At 45.0% G+C, this 20,901-nt stretch overlaps 1 protein-coding gene across 1 annotated transcript in view; it reads right to left on the bottom strand.

The window, feature by feature from the left end:
• Positions 1-20,901, bottom strand: part of LOC148443375 (deoxyribonuclease-1-like) — a 62,877-nt gene that overhangs the window by 11,086 nt on the left and 30,890 nt on the right. The window contains exons 5-6 of the mRNA XM_088462907.1: positions 13,317-13,429; positions 5,958-6,115 (exon numbers count right to left, since the gene is read on the bottom strand). Of these exons, the coding sequence (XP_088319033.1) occupies positions 5,958-6,115; positions 13,317-13,429 (271 nt within the window). The remainder of the gene's footprint in view (positions 1-5,957; positions 6,116-13,316; positions 13,430-20,901) is intronic.

Raw genomic sequence — 20,901 nt, 5'->3', positions numbered from 1 at the left:
ATACACATGCGCAGATGTGCGAACATCGCTCCGAACGAATGAGCAGCCGCTTCCGAGCGGCTCTGAATCAGACCCAATGATAGAACACTAAAGAGGCCATGTGGAGAAACCAATCAGCTTCTACCTATAATTTTATAGAATGTACTAGATAAATAATAGCTAGGAGCTGATTGGTCACTACGGGAAACTTCTTCACTCGTCCACTTTAGAAGATTTGATACATCTCCCCTTTAAAAGGGTATACAGTATTTATCATTGTAATACACATAGAGCTCCATATAAGAACGCGTCATTACAAAGCAGTACATAAAGGGCTGTGACATCCATGCCGTATTTAGCAAACTGTACCGATTACGCCATGGATGATGTTAGCGGCACTGTATCCATTGTCAGTAATGGGTACCCAGTCTTCTAGATTTTGGTGTGTCTCTGCCGGCTTGCACTGCAGTGCTATGTGCATGCACTGACACCCATCACACACATGCACACTGGTCAGCAACTCAACAGGCTACCGGCAACTCAGCAGAGGACACGAGTACCGTTGTTAAATGGAGCGTCGTAGGGACTTCAGCTAACAATCTGCATATCTGTAATAGCAGCAAAATTAACTGTGCTGCAATTGATCAAAGTTAAATTGCTGGGAGCGGTGGTGCTAAAAACCACCTCTCCAGTTGTATAGTTGGACCTTCTGCAATCAGCACAACGCCGAGTGATACATTAGCAGTTTTCCGATCCTCATAGAGAGCTATGGTGACGGCTTTAAGATGTGCTACATGCGCTTAGTGTTGAAAGATACTGGTTATTTCTACGGCAGTCAGCACTTGTGAAACACTGAAAGTGGTGAGTAAACCCAACGTTTTGATGGAATTTTGGTTTATAATTTATATCAGTTAATTATTGATATAGTAACAATTATTTATATAGTCCCAGCGTATTCCACAGCACTTCACAATGGGAATAAACACAATATACAATAAAACAAGACTGGCATTTAATGGACAGACAAAGAGGGTCCTGCGGAGTTTGATACATGATGTTAAGCCTAGGGCCGATTCGGAGGCAGATGCTATTGCAGCCGCGGCTTTTGCGGAGTCGTAAGTATCATCCTTCCACACTAGCGTGCGCCGGACTGTGCAAGTTTTAGCACGCCCATTTTCAGTGCCCATGGACAGTGGCTGTCCACCAGTGGTTCCATACACTCCACCATCGGCGCACCATCACATGCACCATTGACCCTTGCAGCAGCCTATGGCTGGCACAGTGTCTCTTTCTGAACGCCAACTAAACATGGCCTCTGTGTCTGTGGCTCTGCATTTGGGGATGCAGCCGTATTCACTATAGGCCCATAAAATTCCCATAACACGCCCATGAGACTGCCTTTATTGTTTGCACACACTTAAGGCCACCTCCCAGACACCGCCCAGGAATGCCCATGGTTTTGCCTACACATTCACAACAGCAGACTCCGTGTACACTCATGGGAACTCATGCGCCATATGGGTCTACAGGACGTTTCGTGCAGTAGCAACTGATCGCTCAACTGTGCAAAAACATCAGCATTGTGCCCACCTCTGTCTCAGGCCCTAGGTGTCACAAGCCTACTTTGTGGACCTCCCTAAAATTGTCTGTTGACATTCTGTCTGCCAACATTCCAAATACCGACATTCTGACAATGTCAACCTTCTGTCCATGTAGACATTATGAACATCAACATCATGAACATATACCGTTACTCCTGACCTTCTCAGAGGCATTACTGACACCTGACCAGTTATATTGCTGCTCATGTCACATGCATGCAATGGACCAGTATCATCCTCTGTCATTCTATGATAACGTCCTCTGTCATTCTGTGATACACACGGAATAGTGTAATGGGGCCCATACATCAGCAATCAGTTGGGGTAATTCTGCCTTTTGCAGAGGATTGTGTAACAAAATCGGCAATGTATAGGGTTCACCGATTGCCAATTCTGACCAAAAAGTGATTGGAATCGGTGATTTAGGTTGTTCCAACATGTTGGATTTCACCGACCAATCAGGGCTGTAGATTTCCAGTGTATGGTAACGATCAGCCGATTTGCAGACCGTTACTAGTATTTTACTAGTGAAATGGGCACTTTCATGATGCGCAGATCTGATCTTTGGATGATAAAGATCTGCAAAGCACTGAACATTATTGGCAATGTCTGGGCACACATTGGTGGATTGGATCAGGGGGAAAAATTGCAGAATCTGTGAATCGTTTTGCTGTTATTGCTGATGTATTGGCCCCATTAGTCTGACAACGACTTCAGGTTACAGATCTTTTTTTCATTCATTATTATAAAGCACCTTCTAGGAAAAGACCTAGGGCTTGATTCTGAGTCTCCGGCAATATGCAAGCATTGCCGATGTTCACGTACTTCATGCGTACACAAATCCTACGCACAAAGGCGCTGTTGTGATCGGGACAGACAGTATAAGAAATGTGTCGTTAAAGTGCTGGGCTTTCCTGGGGCAGTGACTGGGAGGTGCCTAGTAGCGCACGTCCATTCAGTGGGCGTATTATGGGAGTGACGCAGACATGTCAATGCAAGCGGCTGCATTCACAGCATACTTGCCTAGACTCCCGGAAGTCGCGGGAGGCTCACGATTTTTCGGGTAGCCCCCGCACCCCCGGAAGTGTAGGCAGATCTCCCACATCCTGCCTACTTCCTACTGAAGCGGGTAGGATGGGGAGATATAATGGGGAATTTGCGGGTCCGCAATGAGGGGGCGGGGCTAAATGATGTATTTGGCCTCATTTAGCCCAGCCCCCTCTTCGCGGACCCGCGAATCATGGACTTTCCAGACAAAGGGGCAGGGCCTAATTACATCACCAACCTGGTCCCGCCCCCAAACCAACCTTCAGGAGCAGCTGTCCAGGCTGCTCCTGGAAAACGTATCTACAAAGTAGGTAAGTACAGTTCACAGACGATCAGCACCAAGCATAGGAGGCCATGGTCAGATAGAGTAACTGCACCTGCCATAGGTCTGATGCGACCAATGGTGGCGAAACATCAATCTGTATTACAGCCTGCACAGAGAAGTGAATTGAAAGTGCTGTTGGTGTTCCTGGGTGGTGAAAGTGCCTTAGTGCACATATAGAGATGGCCCTTGTTAAGGTCATGTTATATGAGTGTTGAGGACTTGATAAAGTGGTTGCGTACTGCTCACATTAGACGCCATACTTGGATGGAGAAACGGCACCTGCCATAGGGCTGGTGCAAACTTCAATGGTGCGACCGATGGTGGCATCCAAGGACGCACCGATCGGCATTACAGCTTGTACAGACGATGAAAGCGGATGTCTCAGTCCCTGTGTATTTGGCCGCACGGATGTAGTTTGTAGGCGATTTGCATAAACGCGCAGAGGAGCCACGCCAATAGACGCTGCTGCGTTTGCTTTTGCGTGAGACTCAGAATGAGGCCCCTAGCTACCTGTCAGTTAAGGAAGAAAGCAATGATCCTTCCGCAGAATGCAAAGCTGTATTTACTATTTAAGATACTGCCACTGATCAGGGGGCCATGTGTGCATATTATTTACTCTACTTTTTAGTCTTTACCAACTACAAATTGTTTCAGTAATGTAAACAGAATAACAGAAAATAACAGATAATACATAGAATAAATGGGGATTTTAGGCAGAGATGCACGAGCATGTGGCAATTACTAATTTATGGCATATTTATTTCCACTGCCTAGGGCAGGACCAGCTCTGCATACGAGATGGGTACGGGATGCCGGCAGTCGGGATCCTAGCATCCTGACAGGGTTAGAATACCAACACGGCGGTCAGTTTGCCAGCGCCAGTATTCTGACTAGTACTGGCGTCGGCATTCTGACCACCCGAATCCCCACGGTTGTGATATTGACTGCATCCCCTGCATTCAACTCACACATAAAGCTACTGCTCTGTCCTCAGGCCAGCTGCTGAGGAACAGTGTAACCAGCCTTGTGCAGGTCATGAGTGGGGTAATGATGTGCAGCTTATTCTACTAAATAAAACTACAAGTTAGACATATGAACTCACATTACTATTATGCTCTACTTTGTAATCCCACACCTTCCTCCATTAGACTCTCGGCCTGAGGCTTCCTACTGTCCTCCTCCATTCCATACCTTATAGCAATGCATCATACCTCACAGCACTGCTGGTCACTCCATGCCTGGGGTCAGGCCATGTCCCATGTGGGTGTACCAGACCCTTGGCCTATGACTAGAAAATACTGAAGCGGTAGGCTGTCCCAATTCCCTTCCACTCACCTAAAAGCAGTCTGACTTACCGTGCTCTCTAGTGGCAGATCCGCCTGGCAACCACTAAACATGGTGAGCAGGACACACCTCAGAACAGTCCTGACATTCAGGATGGCAGGAATGTCCACTCAATGCAGATCTTTCCCGCCTAAATCACAACATTTGGGAAGACAGCATATATGATAAACACAAAGGGCCTGATTCAGAGCCGGACGCAATTAGCGCTCGCTCGTCCTGAAAATAGGGGTGGCTATTCAAATGAATCGTTCGCTGTTTGCGGTCTGTTCACGCCTCTAGGTCTGAACGAGCGAACAAAACTTGCGGTCGTTTTTTGGGAAACCACCCCCTGGCCGCTCGCAGCCTACGTCATGTCCACTATTTATTAGATTAATCGAGTACATCGACCAGGGTATGAGCTGCTCGCTATTCTTGTGGTTGGTTTTTGCTACCACAATTTTGCGAGCAGTTCTGGCTATAAAATAACCCAGTGACGTGGTGAATGACGCTGCTTTTTTAAATATGCACACCCATAAAACGCCCGTTTTGACCTTTAAGCACGCCAGCGATCGGATCACCACTCCCCGTTTTCAAGCACCTTCTCCTGTTACCACCCACATACACCTCATCCTGTCACTCAAATTAGCATGCATTCGCTATTTTGCGAGCACATGAATTTCGGCCGCACTGACTGGTTCGCGCATGCGTATAACGATCCGTACGCATGCACAGTTGGGCAAACATCGCTCGGAGCGAACGAGCTGCCGCTTACGAGTGGCTCTGAATCAGGCCCAAGGAGTGGCCAATAGGCACATCTGGCAAATGCCAGAAGGAAGGATGGCCTGGTGGGCTGGTATGGCCGCCTGAAGACCTGGCTGAGTAGCTCCTGCTCCCTTTGATCTGCTCAGCCAGCATGATGATACTTGTGTCATGCCACCGTGATGCATGGTCACGCCCCTTTTTACGTGTGCACGCAAGTAGAATTCTAGGGATGGCTCTTGACCACTGTCCGTCCCTTTGTCTAGGCCTAGGTTGAAACACACTGCCTCAAGTTTAGATAGATTGTAAGCTTGTGACTATAGAGTGCAAGCTTTTCAGCAGGGCCCTTTTACCTCTTTCTTTGTCGGTTATTACCCAGTCTTGTTCTATTACTATTTTGTTTGCAATTGGAAGGTGCAACAGAATTTGCGGGCGTTTTATAAGTAAATGTTAATAAGTTTAGTGAATTGATAGATTGCTTGTCAATCATTTAATAGCTCGGGCTAAAATATGGCAACAATACAGGATCATTAAATTGTCCACTTTAACAAGCTCCATTTCTGCAAATATTATCTTACATGTACTCTGTATTCTCCCACTGCCACATACTCAGCGGGCCCCATCCCCTCCTCTAGGTGTCATGTTCCAGACTGTGTATTGAATTGTACATTGTTACTCTATTATAGGGTCAGTTACCTTGTGGAACAGGACCACTGATAAACATTGTTCCTTGGTTTGCTTCTATAAAAGCTACACCCAGATTTGCCTAATACAGTGTAGTTAGCCTAGTAACTGTGGTGGCTGACCACGCCCTCCCTGGTTGCTGACCACACCCATTAAGCATGTGCCCCAATCACTGCATTCCCCGGTGGGCCCTTTATGCCTCAGTCCGACACTGCACATACTTACTGTATATCCCTCACCTGTCATATGGGCAGTGGGTGTTGGTGCTCACAGTGGTGTCTTCAGCATCCCCGATCAACCATTGAAGGCTGGGCTCTTGGCGGAGACGAATATTAGGCCAATGTTGGCTCTGTACATAATTGCAGCCAGCGTTGTAATCTCCTATAATCAGGATGTCCTGCAGGAGAAACATTCAACATTTTCTAAATGTAAACAAGTTAATATTGCACCTGGAAGACATTTGTGGAAAATGCATTCGTTGTATCTATAAGTGCCTAGAATGTCTGTGGTGGGAGGTGTTTTGATGTGATTCGCTACATCGCAGCCAGGGTTGGACTGGCCCACAGGGGTACAGGGGAAATCCCCGATGGGCCCCACTGCCTGAGGGCCCACCCCCTCCTCTAGGTGTCAGGTTATAGACCTCAGTTTTACATTGTTACTCTATTAGACTGTCGGTTACCTGGTGAAGCAGGACCACTGATCAGCATGGGGGCTTGGTTTCCTTCTATAGAAACTACACTAAAATTTGCCTATTGATTAGTGTCTGTGGTGGCTGGCCACACCTTTTAAGCATGGGCCCCTACCACTTAATTCCCCCGGTGGGCCCTTCATGTCCCAGTCCGACACTGATCGCAGCCCAGCCTATCATTTCAAAATGCTGTGATTCACAGTATCAGACAGTGGGGGGTGGGGCCATCCTGACGTGATTCGCTGCATACTGTCTCACCCTGACCCCTCATACTCACACTTTACTGCTGCAGTGGAAGGGATTAGTTCTATGCTCCCAGAAATCTGAAATTCAGGAGTCTCTTGTACAGTCAGTTGATTAATTCAGAAAGTAATGTACCTTGAAATTATGAAAATATACACCCTTGGAATTTCTGCTTACAGAAACAAATGGGCTGAGCCGGAAGCAGCATCTGCATCTTTCTGCCAATGCAACGGCGACTTAATTAATACTGAGACACCCAGTTGCAGCGCTTTGCAGCAGTGCAGTTCCGTTTCAGTGCACCTTTTAGACACACCATCGAACGCACCATAGAAACTTGCACCAGCCCTATGACAGGTGCAGTTTCTCCATCTAAGTATGGCCTCGTGTGTGTGAGCGGTTGTGCGTCTTTGGACACAGCTGCTTACAGCGACTCGCCCCCACCTGTTTACCTAACCCCCTGTTACCCCCCCAAAAAAATGTATACTGAATTCCACAGACCGTGTATCCGATTCTGTTCTGCATCTCTGTGCACTAAGAATCGGAACGCTTTCGCTGTACAACTGCAACACATGTGCAGTATTAAAACATAGGCCAACTGCGTCCGGCATCAACAGTGCGTGCTACTAAGAATCAGGCCCATAATGCGCACATGCTCAGCTTATTGAGGTTCGCTGCACTTGGCGATGGACTAGAAATTAGGGCAGACAAGCAGGTGATTGGTTCGGAATTGATATCTATGTTCTACAGTATTTAGCGGAACTCTGGTCTGTGTTTTACACCAGCCACATGAACTAAAAAGGTTGTAGTGGGTGCATTTAATAAAGGGTTATAACTGGAACACAGATAAGGACTTAGGGCCTGATTCAGACCCACTCGCGAGCGGCTGTCCGCTCGCAAGTGGGTCGATGTTATGCACTGAGCATGCGCACGACGGAGGGAGCTCCGTCGTGCGCATGCGCCAGACGCGACGATCAAAGGGGGCGTGCTGTCAATGTTGATTGACAGCACGCCCCCTTTGGTGGGCATGCCGGGGGCGTGCCTTCCTGATGGGGGCGTTCCCACGGGAACGCCTCCCGTCAGAAGCCGGCCCACTGACATCACTAGTGATGTCAGTGGGAGTGATTTTGGCTCTGATAGAGCCAAAATCACTCCGGAGCTTGTGGTTGAAAACCTCAACCGCAGGCTCCGGCTCGCAATTTCGATGGTCTCGACCATCACAAAGCACGCTCGTATAGCCTGTGGGTGGTGACCCACAGCTATACGAGCGTCCAGGAGGACGCTCCATGAAAATGGAGCCCGGCCCTCATTCAGAGCGTGCGCTCTGCTCAGAGCGTACGGCTCTGAATGAGGGCCTTAGATATGTGTTCTAGACTAGTCACCAGGATTGGGACTTGCTTTTTACACTAGTCACCAGGATTGGGACCTGCTTTATACAGTAGTGACCAGAACTAGAGTCTGCATTCTACACTAGCCCCTAACACAGAAAACTGCTTTTCACTGCCCATAAGGATACATTGCTGATTAAAACAGGGGGTTGGTAATGACAATGGCATATGGACACTGGTAGGGTAGTAAAGGACACAGAACTCAAGCCTATAGAAGCAGATGAAAGTCTTGGCCTGAGTTGTTGTGTTCAACAAATTGTTGACATCTATGTAAAAGGTAATGTATATACGAAAGGGAAAAGGGGGAGGGTGATACGTCGCACAGGCTATTTTATGGTACAATATTCAATAGTTGATATAGCCACAATAAGTATAGTCTAGTACATTACAGATTAATCATATATATGTACATAGAAAAGAGTAATTGAAAAGGTGGCGGTGCTCACTAGAGTAATATGCAATATGATATAACGAAAAAGAAAGAAAAAACTCTGTTTGGTGAGCACTCTTGATCAAATATAGAAGGGAAATTGGAATAGGTCCAATCACGCCTCTAAAAAATAACTTTTAATGATTATTCTTAAAAATAAAAGGTCGCATAACTAAGCGACTAAATAAGACCCAATAGACACTTAATTACTTACATACAAAGTTACTTACAACATGTAACAAATAAATGACACTTGCATTAAGACAAATATTATCTTAATTACTTACATACAAAGTTACTTACAGCATGTAACAAAATAAGAAACACTTGCATTAAGACAAATATAATCTTATTTTTTTTTAAATAAAGCAGCAAGTGTAATATCCTCCTTGTTAGCGAAAAATATGAGATCTAATATATGACAATCAATCAGTTTAATACTAGATGACTACTAATAGTCTATTAGTACCCATTAATAAATGGTTCAAAACATGTCTAAGTGTGGAATAAAATAGAAAAGGTCAGAGCATAGGACTGCTACTCCTCATTCTACTTCTCTTCACCTCTGCAAATAGCTATCTGTGAAGAGTGAGAGATTACTGGAGAGCAGGTTGCCCCTAGAAACAACAGTTAATCGGGGGCTTTACTCACATTTCGTTTCTGCTTTTGGGTGTCATACTTATCGCATTGGACACCCAATGAGAGAACTACTCTAATGAGATCGTCCGCAGTTTAATAGAGCAATAGAACAGATAGTAAGAAGAGACCATAAATCACAAGTGAAAATACAAATACAAAATTTCTATGGTTAAGGGAGCCTTATATGAATAGTCGGTTAATAAGTAGGCCTATTACAAGTGTGACATCACTTATTTTTCAAGAGATATGCAATATAACTATTGGAAAGATAGCAAAAAATCCTTAAGGTGTGAAATTATAACAGTTATGAATATAAATGATTAAATGAAAGTGCATAGGGCTTTAAAAAAACCTCCGTGATCAAGCTAATAGCGAAACGCGCGTCGGGGAGTTACGAGTGCCTGTGGCTGTACGGCACGAGGCATCGGCATGACTTACTAGTACCCAACGGACTCTGTCTCCACTCACCTCCTAGGACGATGGGTATCCGGAGGAAACGGTTTGTGAGCGGCAGTCCCGCGCGGTGAGACTATTGTCATAGCACAGCATAGACTTCACTCGCTGTACTCACCAGCGCATGATTCATACACAATTATTTACACTATATCTGTGCATTTGTATCAGTAACAGTGCAGCTTTAACTGATTACCTTATACGGTCTATACTTATTCATTTGCACCTTACCTGATCATTTGCATAAATAACAGCATGGATTATACCTGCTGTGAATAGCATAGACTATACTTGTTTTGCTGTTAAACTTATACTTGATTTTGGGCATTGTATCTGATTATCTGCATAAAAGCCCTTGATCTTCATTGAATAAATGTTCGTCTCTGTCAGGCATTTATTTGCAGCAGTAATAGTATAGATTTTATTTACTTTGTTATATGATCTATACCTGTTCATGTTCATTTGCATTTTTTCCTGACTATATGTGTCGGTAACTGTATTAATTACACCTGCTGCAAACAGTTTAGACTACACTTATTGTGTTTTATGTGCCAATAATTTATATCTGACCTCAGGCATTATATCTGGTTGTTTGTATAAGTGACTAACACATTTACGTCACCTATTTAGTTTACAGTCTGTGTCTATAAGAACAGCAATTTTGGATTCTCTATCAGTAATTGAATAAATGGTTCCTTTTGTGGAAATCACCTATTCACGGTATCTACATATACTTTTGATATGTGTGGATATGAAATTTTTTTAAAGCCCTATGCACTTTCATTTAATCATTTATATTCATAACTGTTATAATTTCACACCTTAAGGATTTTTTGCTATCTTTCCAATGGTTATATTGCATATCTCTTGAAAAATAAGTGATGTCACACTTGTAATAGGCCTACTTATTAACCGACTATTCATATAAGGCTCCCTTAACCATAGAAATTTTGTATTTGTATTTTCACTTGTGATTTATGGTCTCTTCTTACTATCTGTTCTATTGCTCTATTAAACTGCGGACGATCTCATTAGAGTAGTTCTCTCATTGGGTGTCCAATGCGATAAGTATGACACCCAAAAGCAGAAACAAAATGTGAGTAAAGCCCCCGATTAACTGTTGTTTCTAGGGGCAACCTGCTCTCCAGTAATCTCTCACTCTTCACAGATAGCTATTTGCAGAGGTGAAGAGAAGTAGAATGAGGAGTAGCAGTCCTATGCTCTGACCTTTTCTATTTTATTCCACACTTAGACATGTTTTGAACCATTTATTAATGGGTACTAATAGACTATTAGTAGTCATCTAGTATTAAACTGATTGATTGTCATATATTAGATCTCATATTTTTCGCTAACAAGGAGGATATTACACTTGCTGCTTTATTTAAAAAAAAATAAGATTATATTTGTCTTAATGCAAGTGTTTCTTATTTTGTTACATGCTGTAAGTAACTTTGTATGTAAGTAATTAAGATAATATTTGTCTTAATGCAAGTGTCATTTATTTGTTACATGTTGTAAGTAACTTTGTATGTAAGTAATTAAGTGTCTATTGGGTCTTATTTAGTCGCTTAGTTATGCGACCTTTTATTTTTAAGAATAATCATTAAAAGTTATTTTTTAGAGGCGTGATTGGACCTATTCCAATTTCCCTTCTGTATTTGATCAAGAGTGCTCACCAAACAGAGTTTTTTCTTTCTTTTTCGTTATATCATCTATGTAAAAGGCACATGATGGGCCGCTGAGAAAAATATAAAAAAAACATGCAGTGTTTAGATTACTGAAAATACTCAAGGCCAGGTTTAGCGTTAGGTGCAATAGGCCAGTGGCCAGAGTCAGTATAAGCTGAGAGGTATATCTTTGCTTGCCTACTGTGCCGAAGCAGGTCGTAGAGGTGCCCTGGGCTGGCACCACCAGTCCCAAGGAATACTTGACGTCAAGACGTCAGAGTACAAGCGCCATTCCACCCTGTAGGCTGGAAACAGGTGCAGTTGGAAAACAACAACTGTACAGTTCCTTTGTTTTGCATCCTGGGTGGCAGCATAGGTCGTATGCCAGTCGTTACAGCCCTGCATGTATTACTCTGATGAGGACATGTTATGTGACAACGAAGATATAAGGATTTTGTACACTGCATCACTACTACAGCATATTCTATTCTTTTGCAGAACTTCAAATAAAAAATATAGTGGTCGCTCACATCAGCTTAATGATATTGCACAGGTTCTTGTAAAGGGCGGGGTTTACTCTGAACCACAGAAGAAAAAGGTATTCCCTCCAGCACACTGCAAGAATATCAGCAAACAATACTTGAACCCTACATGATAATAGAAATTCAAAAGGTATTAGTTGCATACATTTGCAAATATATGATTAAGCTGATGTGAGCGACCACTATATTTTTTATTTGCTTTTCTGAGAGGCATGAAGGGAGCCAGCATTGGGAGGATGTGCTGGTCCGTATAGTGCCATTTGGAGGTTACTGGGGTACCTCCTAGGTGAGTCAGCTCTCAGCTTATATATTTATACATGTTCTGTTATTATGCAGCACATTAATATGTAATTATATGACCCAGAGTGGGTGCTACTATTAGGTTGCATTAATTATTTTGGGGTGAGCGTTTGGGCATGGGGCCCCCGGAGTTGCTCTGGCTGGGCCTTTTTCAGGGCATCACCACTTAATTCACTTAGATACTTTTTCGTCACCTTTCTATTTGTTTGTTTATTATCTATGTAATTGTAACTCTCATTATATTAACACATTGATTATCTTTATACATCTATACTTTACACTTCACTATCACCTTTTTTCCCTTTTTCGTGTGATGCCCTGGGGATGGTCCTTGGCTGGATTCTTTTGGGGTGCCCTGCGCCTTGGGCGTGAACTCCTTAATGTTAGGGAGGCCGGTATAGGGGAGCCTTGACGCTGACCCGGCGCTTAATCATATATTTGCAAATGTATGCAACTAATACCTCTGAATTTCTATTATCATGTAGGGTTCAAGTATTTTTTGCTGATATTGTTGCAGTGTGCTGGAGGGAATACCTTTTTCTTTTGCAGAACTTACAAGGATATGAAAGAAATGGAGTAATCTGTTTAAAAAAAAAGGTGTAACTGATGTTTGGGTCTAGGCTTATAGGTTGTGTGGCTACATGCTCTAGTTATATGCAAGTAAAGTCATTCTGAAATACCGTTCCTTCATAATTGTAGTACTTATGTGTCATTCTGATCTCCAGTTGTGACAGTTCCTCAGAAATTAGCCGTTTATTATATATTATGTAAGGAATATCTGGGTTTCAGCTTTCCTGTAACATGACATGAAGAGTGCAGTGCAGCGAAATCCCATTAACATGTTTTAAATACTGTATTTGGGTGGGGACAAAGCAACAGCTGCTTTGAACAGCTCAGTAGGTCACTGTTCTCTCAGCTGTGGAAGATATTACGAGGAGGCCCAGCGGATGCTATTGGAAGGCAGTACAACAGAAAGAGCAGCTTCCCCATAAGAGATGCTAAACACGTCAACTGCCAGAAAAGATTTAAACCAGAATGTGTGCACAGGTCCCCCGCTCGCTCCTTTGTGTCCCTGCTCCCCTGAATGGGAAAAAGTAATAGTCTTCCCTTTATCTCCCCCTCCTCCAAGCAGCTATTATGTTCCATGTTATGTGTCTGTCACAGTCATTCATCCCCCCATGCTGCTGCAATGCAGAAAATGTAGGAGCCTTGTCAATAAAAGATAATGCAATAATAAAATTGTGGAACCTCTAGGGGCAGGCGTTGCTTGGCGTCTTCCCAAACGTCGAACAGGGCGTCCACCTCCCGCACCGCATAATCTGGGCTGGTGTGAATGGAAGCCAGGACAAAGTCCTTTACCTCTGAGGAAAAAGCAAGACAACAAATATAACCTGTGTACTCTCTGTAGTCATTTGGAGGAAACTATTTTTTTGCCTTCCACGCAATACCTGAGGTCTATTGGAATAGGAGTATTTTCAGAACGATCTAAAGTTAATTGTGTAAAAAAAAATGGTTGTTTATATATACAGTGTCTTGCAAAAGTATTCACCCCCCTTTGCATTTTTCAGGTTTTGTTGCTTCTACAACCTGGAATTAAAATGGATTGTTTGAAGGTGTGCATCATTTCAGTCACAGAACATGCCTACAACTGTGAAGTTGTGTTTTTTTTATATTGTGAATCAAACAACATTTAGGACAACATAACAGAAAACTTTAGCATGCATAACTATTCACCCCCCTAAAGTCAGTACTTTGTCGAGCCACCTTTTGCTGCAAGTCGCTTTGGATAAGTCTCTATGAGCTTGCCACATCTTGCCCCTGGGATTTTTGCCCATTCCTCAAGGCAAAACTGCTCCAGGTCTTTCATTTTGGATGGTTTCCACTTGTGAACAGCAATCTTCAAGTCTGACCACAGATTCTCAATTGGATTGAGATCTGGGCTTTGACTAGGCCATTCCAACACATTTAAATGTTTCCCCTTAAACCACTCGAGTGTTGCTTTAGCAGTATGCTTCGGGTCATTGTCCTGCTGGAAGGTGAACTTCCGTCCCAGTCTCAAATCACAGGCAGACTGAAACAGGTTTTGCTCAAGAATATCCCTGTATTTAGCACCATCCATCTTTCCCTCGACTCGAATCAGTTTCCCAGTCCCTGCTGCTGAAAAACATCCCCACAGCATGATGCTGCCACCACCATGTTTCACTCTGGGGATGGTGTTCTTGGGGTGATGGGATGTGTTGGGTTTGCGCCAGACATAGCGGTTTCCTTGGTGGCCGAAGAGTTCAATTTTAGTCATCTGACCAGAGCACCTTCCTCCATACATTTGGGGAGTCACCCACATGCCTTTTGGCAACTCAGATCGTGTCTTCTTATTTTTATCACTGAGTAATGGCTTTTTTCTGGCCACTCTTCCATAAAGCCCAGCTCTATGGAGTGTACGGCTTATTGTGATCACATGCACAGATACACCAGTCTCTGCTGTGGAACTCTGCAGCTCCTTCAGGGTTACCTTTGGTCTCTGTGCTGCTTCTCTGATTAATGCCCTCCTTGCCCGGTCTGTGAGTTTTGGTGGGCGGCCCTCTCTCGGCAGGTTTGTTGTGGTACCATGTTCTTTCCATTTGATGATGATGGATTTGATGGTGCTCTGGGGGATCATCAAAGATTTGGATATTTTTTTATAATCAACCCAGAATTGTACTTCTCAATAACTTTGTCCCTGACTTGTTTGGAGAGCTCCTTGGTCTTCATGGTGTGATGCCTCTTACTAAGTGGTGTTGCAGCCTCTGGGGCCTTTCAGAAAAAGTGTGTTTATACTGACAGATCATGTGACACTTAGATTTCACACAGGTCAACTTCATTTCACTAATTATGTGACTTCTGAAGGTAATTGGTTGCACCAGAATTTTTTAAGGGGCTTCATAGCAAAGGGGGTGATTACATATGCACATGCCAATTTTCAGAATTTTATTTATAAAGATTCTTTTTTATATATATTTTTCTCAATTCACTTCACCAAATTAGACTATTTTGTGCAGATCCATCACATAAAATTCAGATTAAAAAAATAAATAAATTACAGGTTGTAATGTAACAAAAAAGGTAAAAAGCCAAGGGGGTGAATACTTTTGCAAGGTACTGTATATATATATATATATATATATATATATATATACAGTATATACATATATATATATATATATATATATATATATATATAAGGTAACTCATTGCATGCACACTGTTAGTTTTGCTACTCAGGGAGTCTATGGGTCTGATTCAGAGATGAACGGATTTGCAAAGTCGCATGCAAGGAGCTGTGGAAATCCGTCCATCTCCGATGCAGATGCAGAAGAAGGTGTCAGACACTTCCTTGCTGCATTTGCTGAAGCTTCCCGCAGCCTGACTGGGTATTGGTTACGTAATGTTGGGGTGCAAGTATAGCCATTGTGCAGCAGGGGCAGGGCCATGATGGTTCACTCCGCGGGGGATCTCCTGAAAGTGACATCACTAAAGTAGGCAATGTATGGTAAAGAGACTGAAAGGGTCATTTGTAGGCAAAAAAATCTGAGGACCTGCAAAGCTCCAAAGATGTAAACCTGGGAACAGTTGTCATAGAAAAAATTGCACATATCTGTCATAAGTACAGTATAATGTTAATAATACCCCTTTTCCACTGCTGCAGAATCCGGGTTATTGCCGGGTCTACCCGGGTTGCGGCTCAGTGGAAAAGGCTCCCTGAAAAATAACTTGGGTCAAGTGACCCGGGAATCTAACCAGGTAGCTACCAGGGTCGGACCCAGGATAGAAATGGGTAATGATTAGAGATGTGCACCGACCCTCGTGTTTTGGTTTTGGTTTTAGATCTGGATCTACCCTGGTTTTGGATCTGGATTGGTTTTGCCAAAACCTCACCTCCGTGTTTTGTTTTCGTGTTTTGGTTTTGTATCTGAATTTTTTTCTTAAAAAATCATAAAAACAGCTAAAATCACGTAAAATGGGCCTATTTTTGTTCCTACAGTATAATTAACCTCAATAACATTTATTTCCAGTAATTTCCAATCAATTTTGACCACCTCACAATATTATTTGCTTCATCTAGTTAAGGCCAAAAGGTTGCATCCAGCTAGCTGGCTGACTAAGCTAAGTGACACAGTGGGCGGCACTAACATGTGACAGTTCAGTTTCTAATTTCCAACACGGATACCGTGTGTTATACAGTGTGGGTTGAATACACGAATAGTGCACTTACTGTGACAGCAGTGTCGGCAGAGCGGGGTTGCTGACGGTGTCCTCAGTACATGGAATGGCAGTGGTGCAGTGCTGGCAGTGTCCTTAGTGAAGGGTACCGGTGATGTCGGCAGTGCAGGGGTGCCAGCAGTGTCTTTAGTGCAGGTTTGCTGGCTGTGTCGGCAGTGCGGGGGTGCCAGCGGTGTCTTTAGTGCAGGTTTGCTGGCTGTGTCGGCAGTGCAGGGGTGCCAGCGGTGTCTTTAGTGCAGGTTTGCTGGCTGTGTCGGCAGTGCAGGGGTGCCAGCGGTGTCTTAGTGAACGTTTGCTGGCTGTGTCGGCAGTGCAGGGGTGTCAGCGGTGTCTTAGCGCAGGTTTGCTGGCTGTGTCGGCAGTGCGGGGGTGCCAGTAGTGTCTTTAGTGCAGGTTTGCTGGCTGTGTTGGCAGTTCGGGGGTGCCAGCGGTGTCCTCGTTGCAGGTTTGCTGACTGTGTCGGCAGTGCAAGGGTGTTCTCAATGCAGAGTGCCGGCGGTGTCCTCAGTGCAGGTTTGCTGACTGTGTCGGCAGTGTAGGGGTGCTGGTGGTGTCCTCACTGTGGGAGTGTCAGCAGTGTTGGCAGTGTGGGGGTCGCTGACGGTGTCCTCAGTACGTTGGGCAGCATTGCAGGAGTGTCGGCAGCAGTGGTGTCGGCAGTGGGGGATGCTGCCAGTGGGGGTGCTGGCAGTGTCGGCAGCAGGGGATGCAGGCGGTGGGGGATGGTGGGCGCCATCTTTTTTCCCTCCCTTGTAGTGTTTTCAATGGGCTTAACGCTGATTGGCTGAGAGCGTGACAGACGGCTCTCTCAGCCAATCAGCGTTAAGCCCGCTGAAAACAAAACCTCGCGACTTGACAGAGGCGTCGTGAGGTTTTGCCTCGGGTCAGGGATCCGGGGCAGGCAGGGAGATCCGAGCTGAGCTTGGATCGCCCCGGATCCCCGAAATTCGTGTGGGTCCGGTTCTCAGGGAACCAGACCCGCTCATCTCTAGTAATGATGCAGTGTAAATGGCGCGACCCGGGTTATCCGAGCTGGGTCATGTCTAAAATGAGCTGATTGGTGGTTGTGGAGCAGTAACCTCCCGCTTTTTATGACCTCACAAGTTTTGCAGGGCAGACCCGGGTTCAGTGTGAACGGGGCTGACCTTTGAATAACCCAAATCAAAGGTGCAGTGTAAACGGGGTCTGACCTGGGTTGGAACCATGAGCCTGATTCAGACCTGCTCGCTAGATGCGTTCGCACGCAGCGAAAGTATGCAAATCCCGCGATCACACAGCAAGGCATTAGCACGCTCGCTATGTCTTGGCATGCGATCGCGGTGTGTATTTAGATGCCCACTAGCCTGTCTTAAGATGCCCACTTATGCACATCATCTCCAGGAAGTCGATGCATCCATCGGTAACATCGAGTACCATCGGAAACGAACGCAGCACTTGTGATTGACCATACCCTACCGCAAGCACTGTGAAATTCAAGCAAGTGACGTGTACTTTCATGCTGTGTCTTAATTATACATGCCTCTGAAACGGCGTTAATACGCTCAGACACGACTGCGTTCGCAACACCACACCTCCGTTTTCATTGTCCATCCCCTGTCACCTCCCATAAATGGCTTGTCCTGTCACTCATTCTAGCGAGCTGGCTATGCGCAGCGAGCAAACGCTTCCCGATCGCATGGACTAGTTTGCGCACGCGCACTGCGATGCATACGCATGCCCACATTGCGAAACATCGGCAGCTATTAGCGAATGCAGCCTAGCGGGTGGCTCTGAATCGGGCCCCATGTCCGAAAACCCAGGTCGGACCTGGGTTTTTGGTGGAAAATGGGTATTAATAAGCCCCTAGGTCATTTTGCAGGGAGAATGTGACCTCCTGCAGACCAGGGAAAAAGCCTGTGAATACCACAATACAACCTTGTATTTCATTTAAATAATGTTATCTTGCAAAACACGATTTTGCAGCTACCAGTCTAGGCTATGAGCGCTAATGCAAATGATCACCAAGTACACTTACTGACAGGCGTTTCTGCATGGTTCTCCAGGGTTGCGTGTGTTTGCACTTGCCAGTGCAGTACACATTAGATCACTCCTTTCCTAACCATTACACGTGTCATATGCAAGCCACTATGCAATCGTGCATACGTGCAGGGGCATCTTAAGAGAGGAGGGGGCCCGTGTGCACTCCCCGTGCGGGGCCCCCTCCTCTTTCCCCGGTGGCTGGCAGCCGACTGATGCGGCTGGCCAGCCACCGGGCACTAGAGTGTGCCCGGAGTCTACTGCGCATGCACATAACGCCGGAAAAATGGCCGCTGCGGCCATTTTCCGGTGTTCTGAGCAGCGACGCCCGACGCGGGACCACGCACAGGTGAGTGTAAAATAATATCAGTACAGGGTGTGCGGTGCGGGGCCCCCCTGGACCCAGGGGACGTGTGCCCCCACAACTGCACCCATTATAGATACGTCACTGCATACATGTGCAGTCTCTTTGTGAGCATGCTTAGGGGTATATGTACTAAAGTGAGAGTTTTTAGAAGTGGAGATGTTGCCCACAGCAACCAATCAGGTTCTAGATATTACCTTCTAGATTCTAGAAGGTGCTAGATAAATGTTAATTAGAATCTGATTGGTTGCTATGAACAACTTCTCCACTTATAAAAACCTGTACTTTAATAAATATACCCCGTAGAGTTAATTCACACAATTTGTGACCGGGCTAATTGGCATAGTACTCACTTTGCATCTGCCCTATGATGTCACAAAATAGCATTTTCACTGCAGGACAGCACTTTTACACAGCTGTAACCGACCCATCAATTACCTAATTGGGCTCATTATTGCAATTGGGGAATAATGATGAATAGCAGAATATAATATTATCCCACTGTAGGAAGAAGGCTAGTTGGCAGTAGAATGTATATAATCAGTTCCAACAACTTATTTTCAGCTGATCGTGTCTGATAGCCTCTGCCTGCCAACTGAAGCTCCTCAGACTTTATAACAAGCAAAGCACCGCTGGGGTTCTATGTGCCTGATGCTATGAAGCGACTCAGGGAGGGGCTGAAGAATTAGTGCTATGGTGATTGTTTGCAAGGTGGGCTAGATGAGCTGAATTTGGTACTAGTGGAGGCATTTACAAAGTAAAATATATAAAGTAAACTGACTTAAAATATATAAAGTAAACTGACTTACCAATAAATGTAAGGGGTTTCCAATGAATGGGATGGAGCTAAAATGGTTAAAGTTCTATCTCCATGCAGTTGGTTATATGTGTGTCTCATGAGAATCCTTATTATCAAGGTATAGTAAAGAAATATCTTTTCTCTTGGATATATATATAACAACAGATTTCAGGAGTAGGTGAATGTTATCATGCCAAACCCAGCACATCCCTACACTGGCTCCCTATATAATCCAATGCAAATGACTCACCTACTACTTCAAAGCCCTCACCAACACCTCCACCTCATACACCTCACCATGAGATACTCCCCCTCCTTCTCTTAGATCTGCACCTCTCATCCTCTTTTATCACCATTTCTCAGTCTGCCTACAAGATTTCTCCCATGCTACTCCCCAGTTATGCAACTCCCAACTCCACCTAGCCACACAGGGCCTGATTCAGAGCCGCTCGTAAGCGGACGCTTGTTCGTTCCGAGCGATGTTCGCACATCTGCACATGCGTATGGGTTGTAATGCGCATGCGCCAACCAGTCGGTGCGGTCGGAAATCGTGTGCTCGCAAAATAGCGAATGCCTGCTAATTTGAGTGACAGGATGAGGTGTTTGTGGGTGGTAACAGGGGAAGGTGCGTGAAAACAGGGAGTGGAGATCCGAACACAGGCGTGCCAAACAGTCAAAACGGGCGTTTTAAGGGTGTGCATAATTAACAAAGCAGCGTCATCGACCACGTCACTTGGTTGTCTTTTAGCCTGAACTGCTCGCATGATTGCGGTAGAAAAATGCTACCACAAGAATAGCGAGCAGTTCATACGCCTTTCGATGTACTCGATTAATCTAATAAATAGCGGAGATGACGTATGATGCGAACGGCCAGGGGGCGTTTTTCAAAATAGCGAGCGCATGTTTCGTTCGCTCGTTCAGACATAGAGGCGTCAACAGACCGCAAAGAGCGAGCGCTTAATTTAAATATCCGGTCCCTTTTTCAGAACGACCGTCCGCAAATAGCGTCCTGCTCTGAATCAGGCCCACTGTCCCATGGCCTTCAATATTTAAAGCACTCTCTGTAAATCTATTTCAGTACTATAGCCTATACCAGTGGTTCTCAAACTCTGGGCCTGATTCAGACCAGCTCGCTAGATGTGTACGCTCGCTCTCAGCGTATGCAAATTCAGAACACACCCAGCAAGGCAGGTGATCACACGGCAAGGCATAAGCACGGCCACTATGTCTTGGCGTGCGTTTACTTTGTGTATGCAGACGCCCACCAGCCTGTCTTAGTATGCCCACTTGCGCACGTCATCTCCAGGAAGTGTATGCAACCATCGGAACATCAGTTACCATCGGCAGCATTCGCAGCGCTTGAGGTTAACTTTACCCTACCGCAAGCACTGCGATCA

This window comes from Taudactylus pleione, unplaced genomic scaffold (assembly GCF_031769625.1).
Source record: "Taudactylus pleione unplaced genomic scaffold, aTauple2 ptg001288l, whole genome shotgun sequence".
Classification (NCBI taxonomy): Eukaryota; Metazoa; Chordata; class Amphibia; order Anura; family Myobatrachidae; genus Taudactylus; species Taudactylus pleione.
This window is presented reverse-complemented; position numbering and strand designations above follow the sequence as displayed.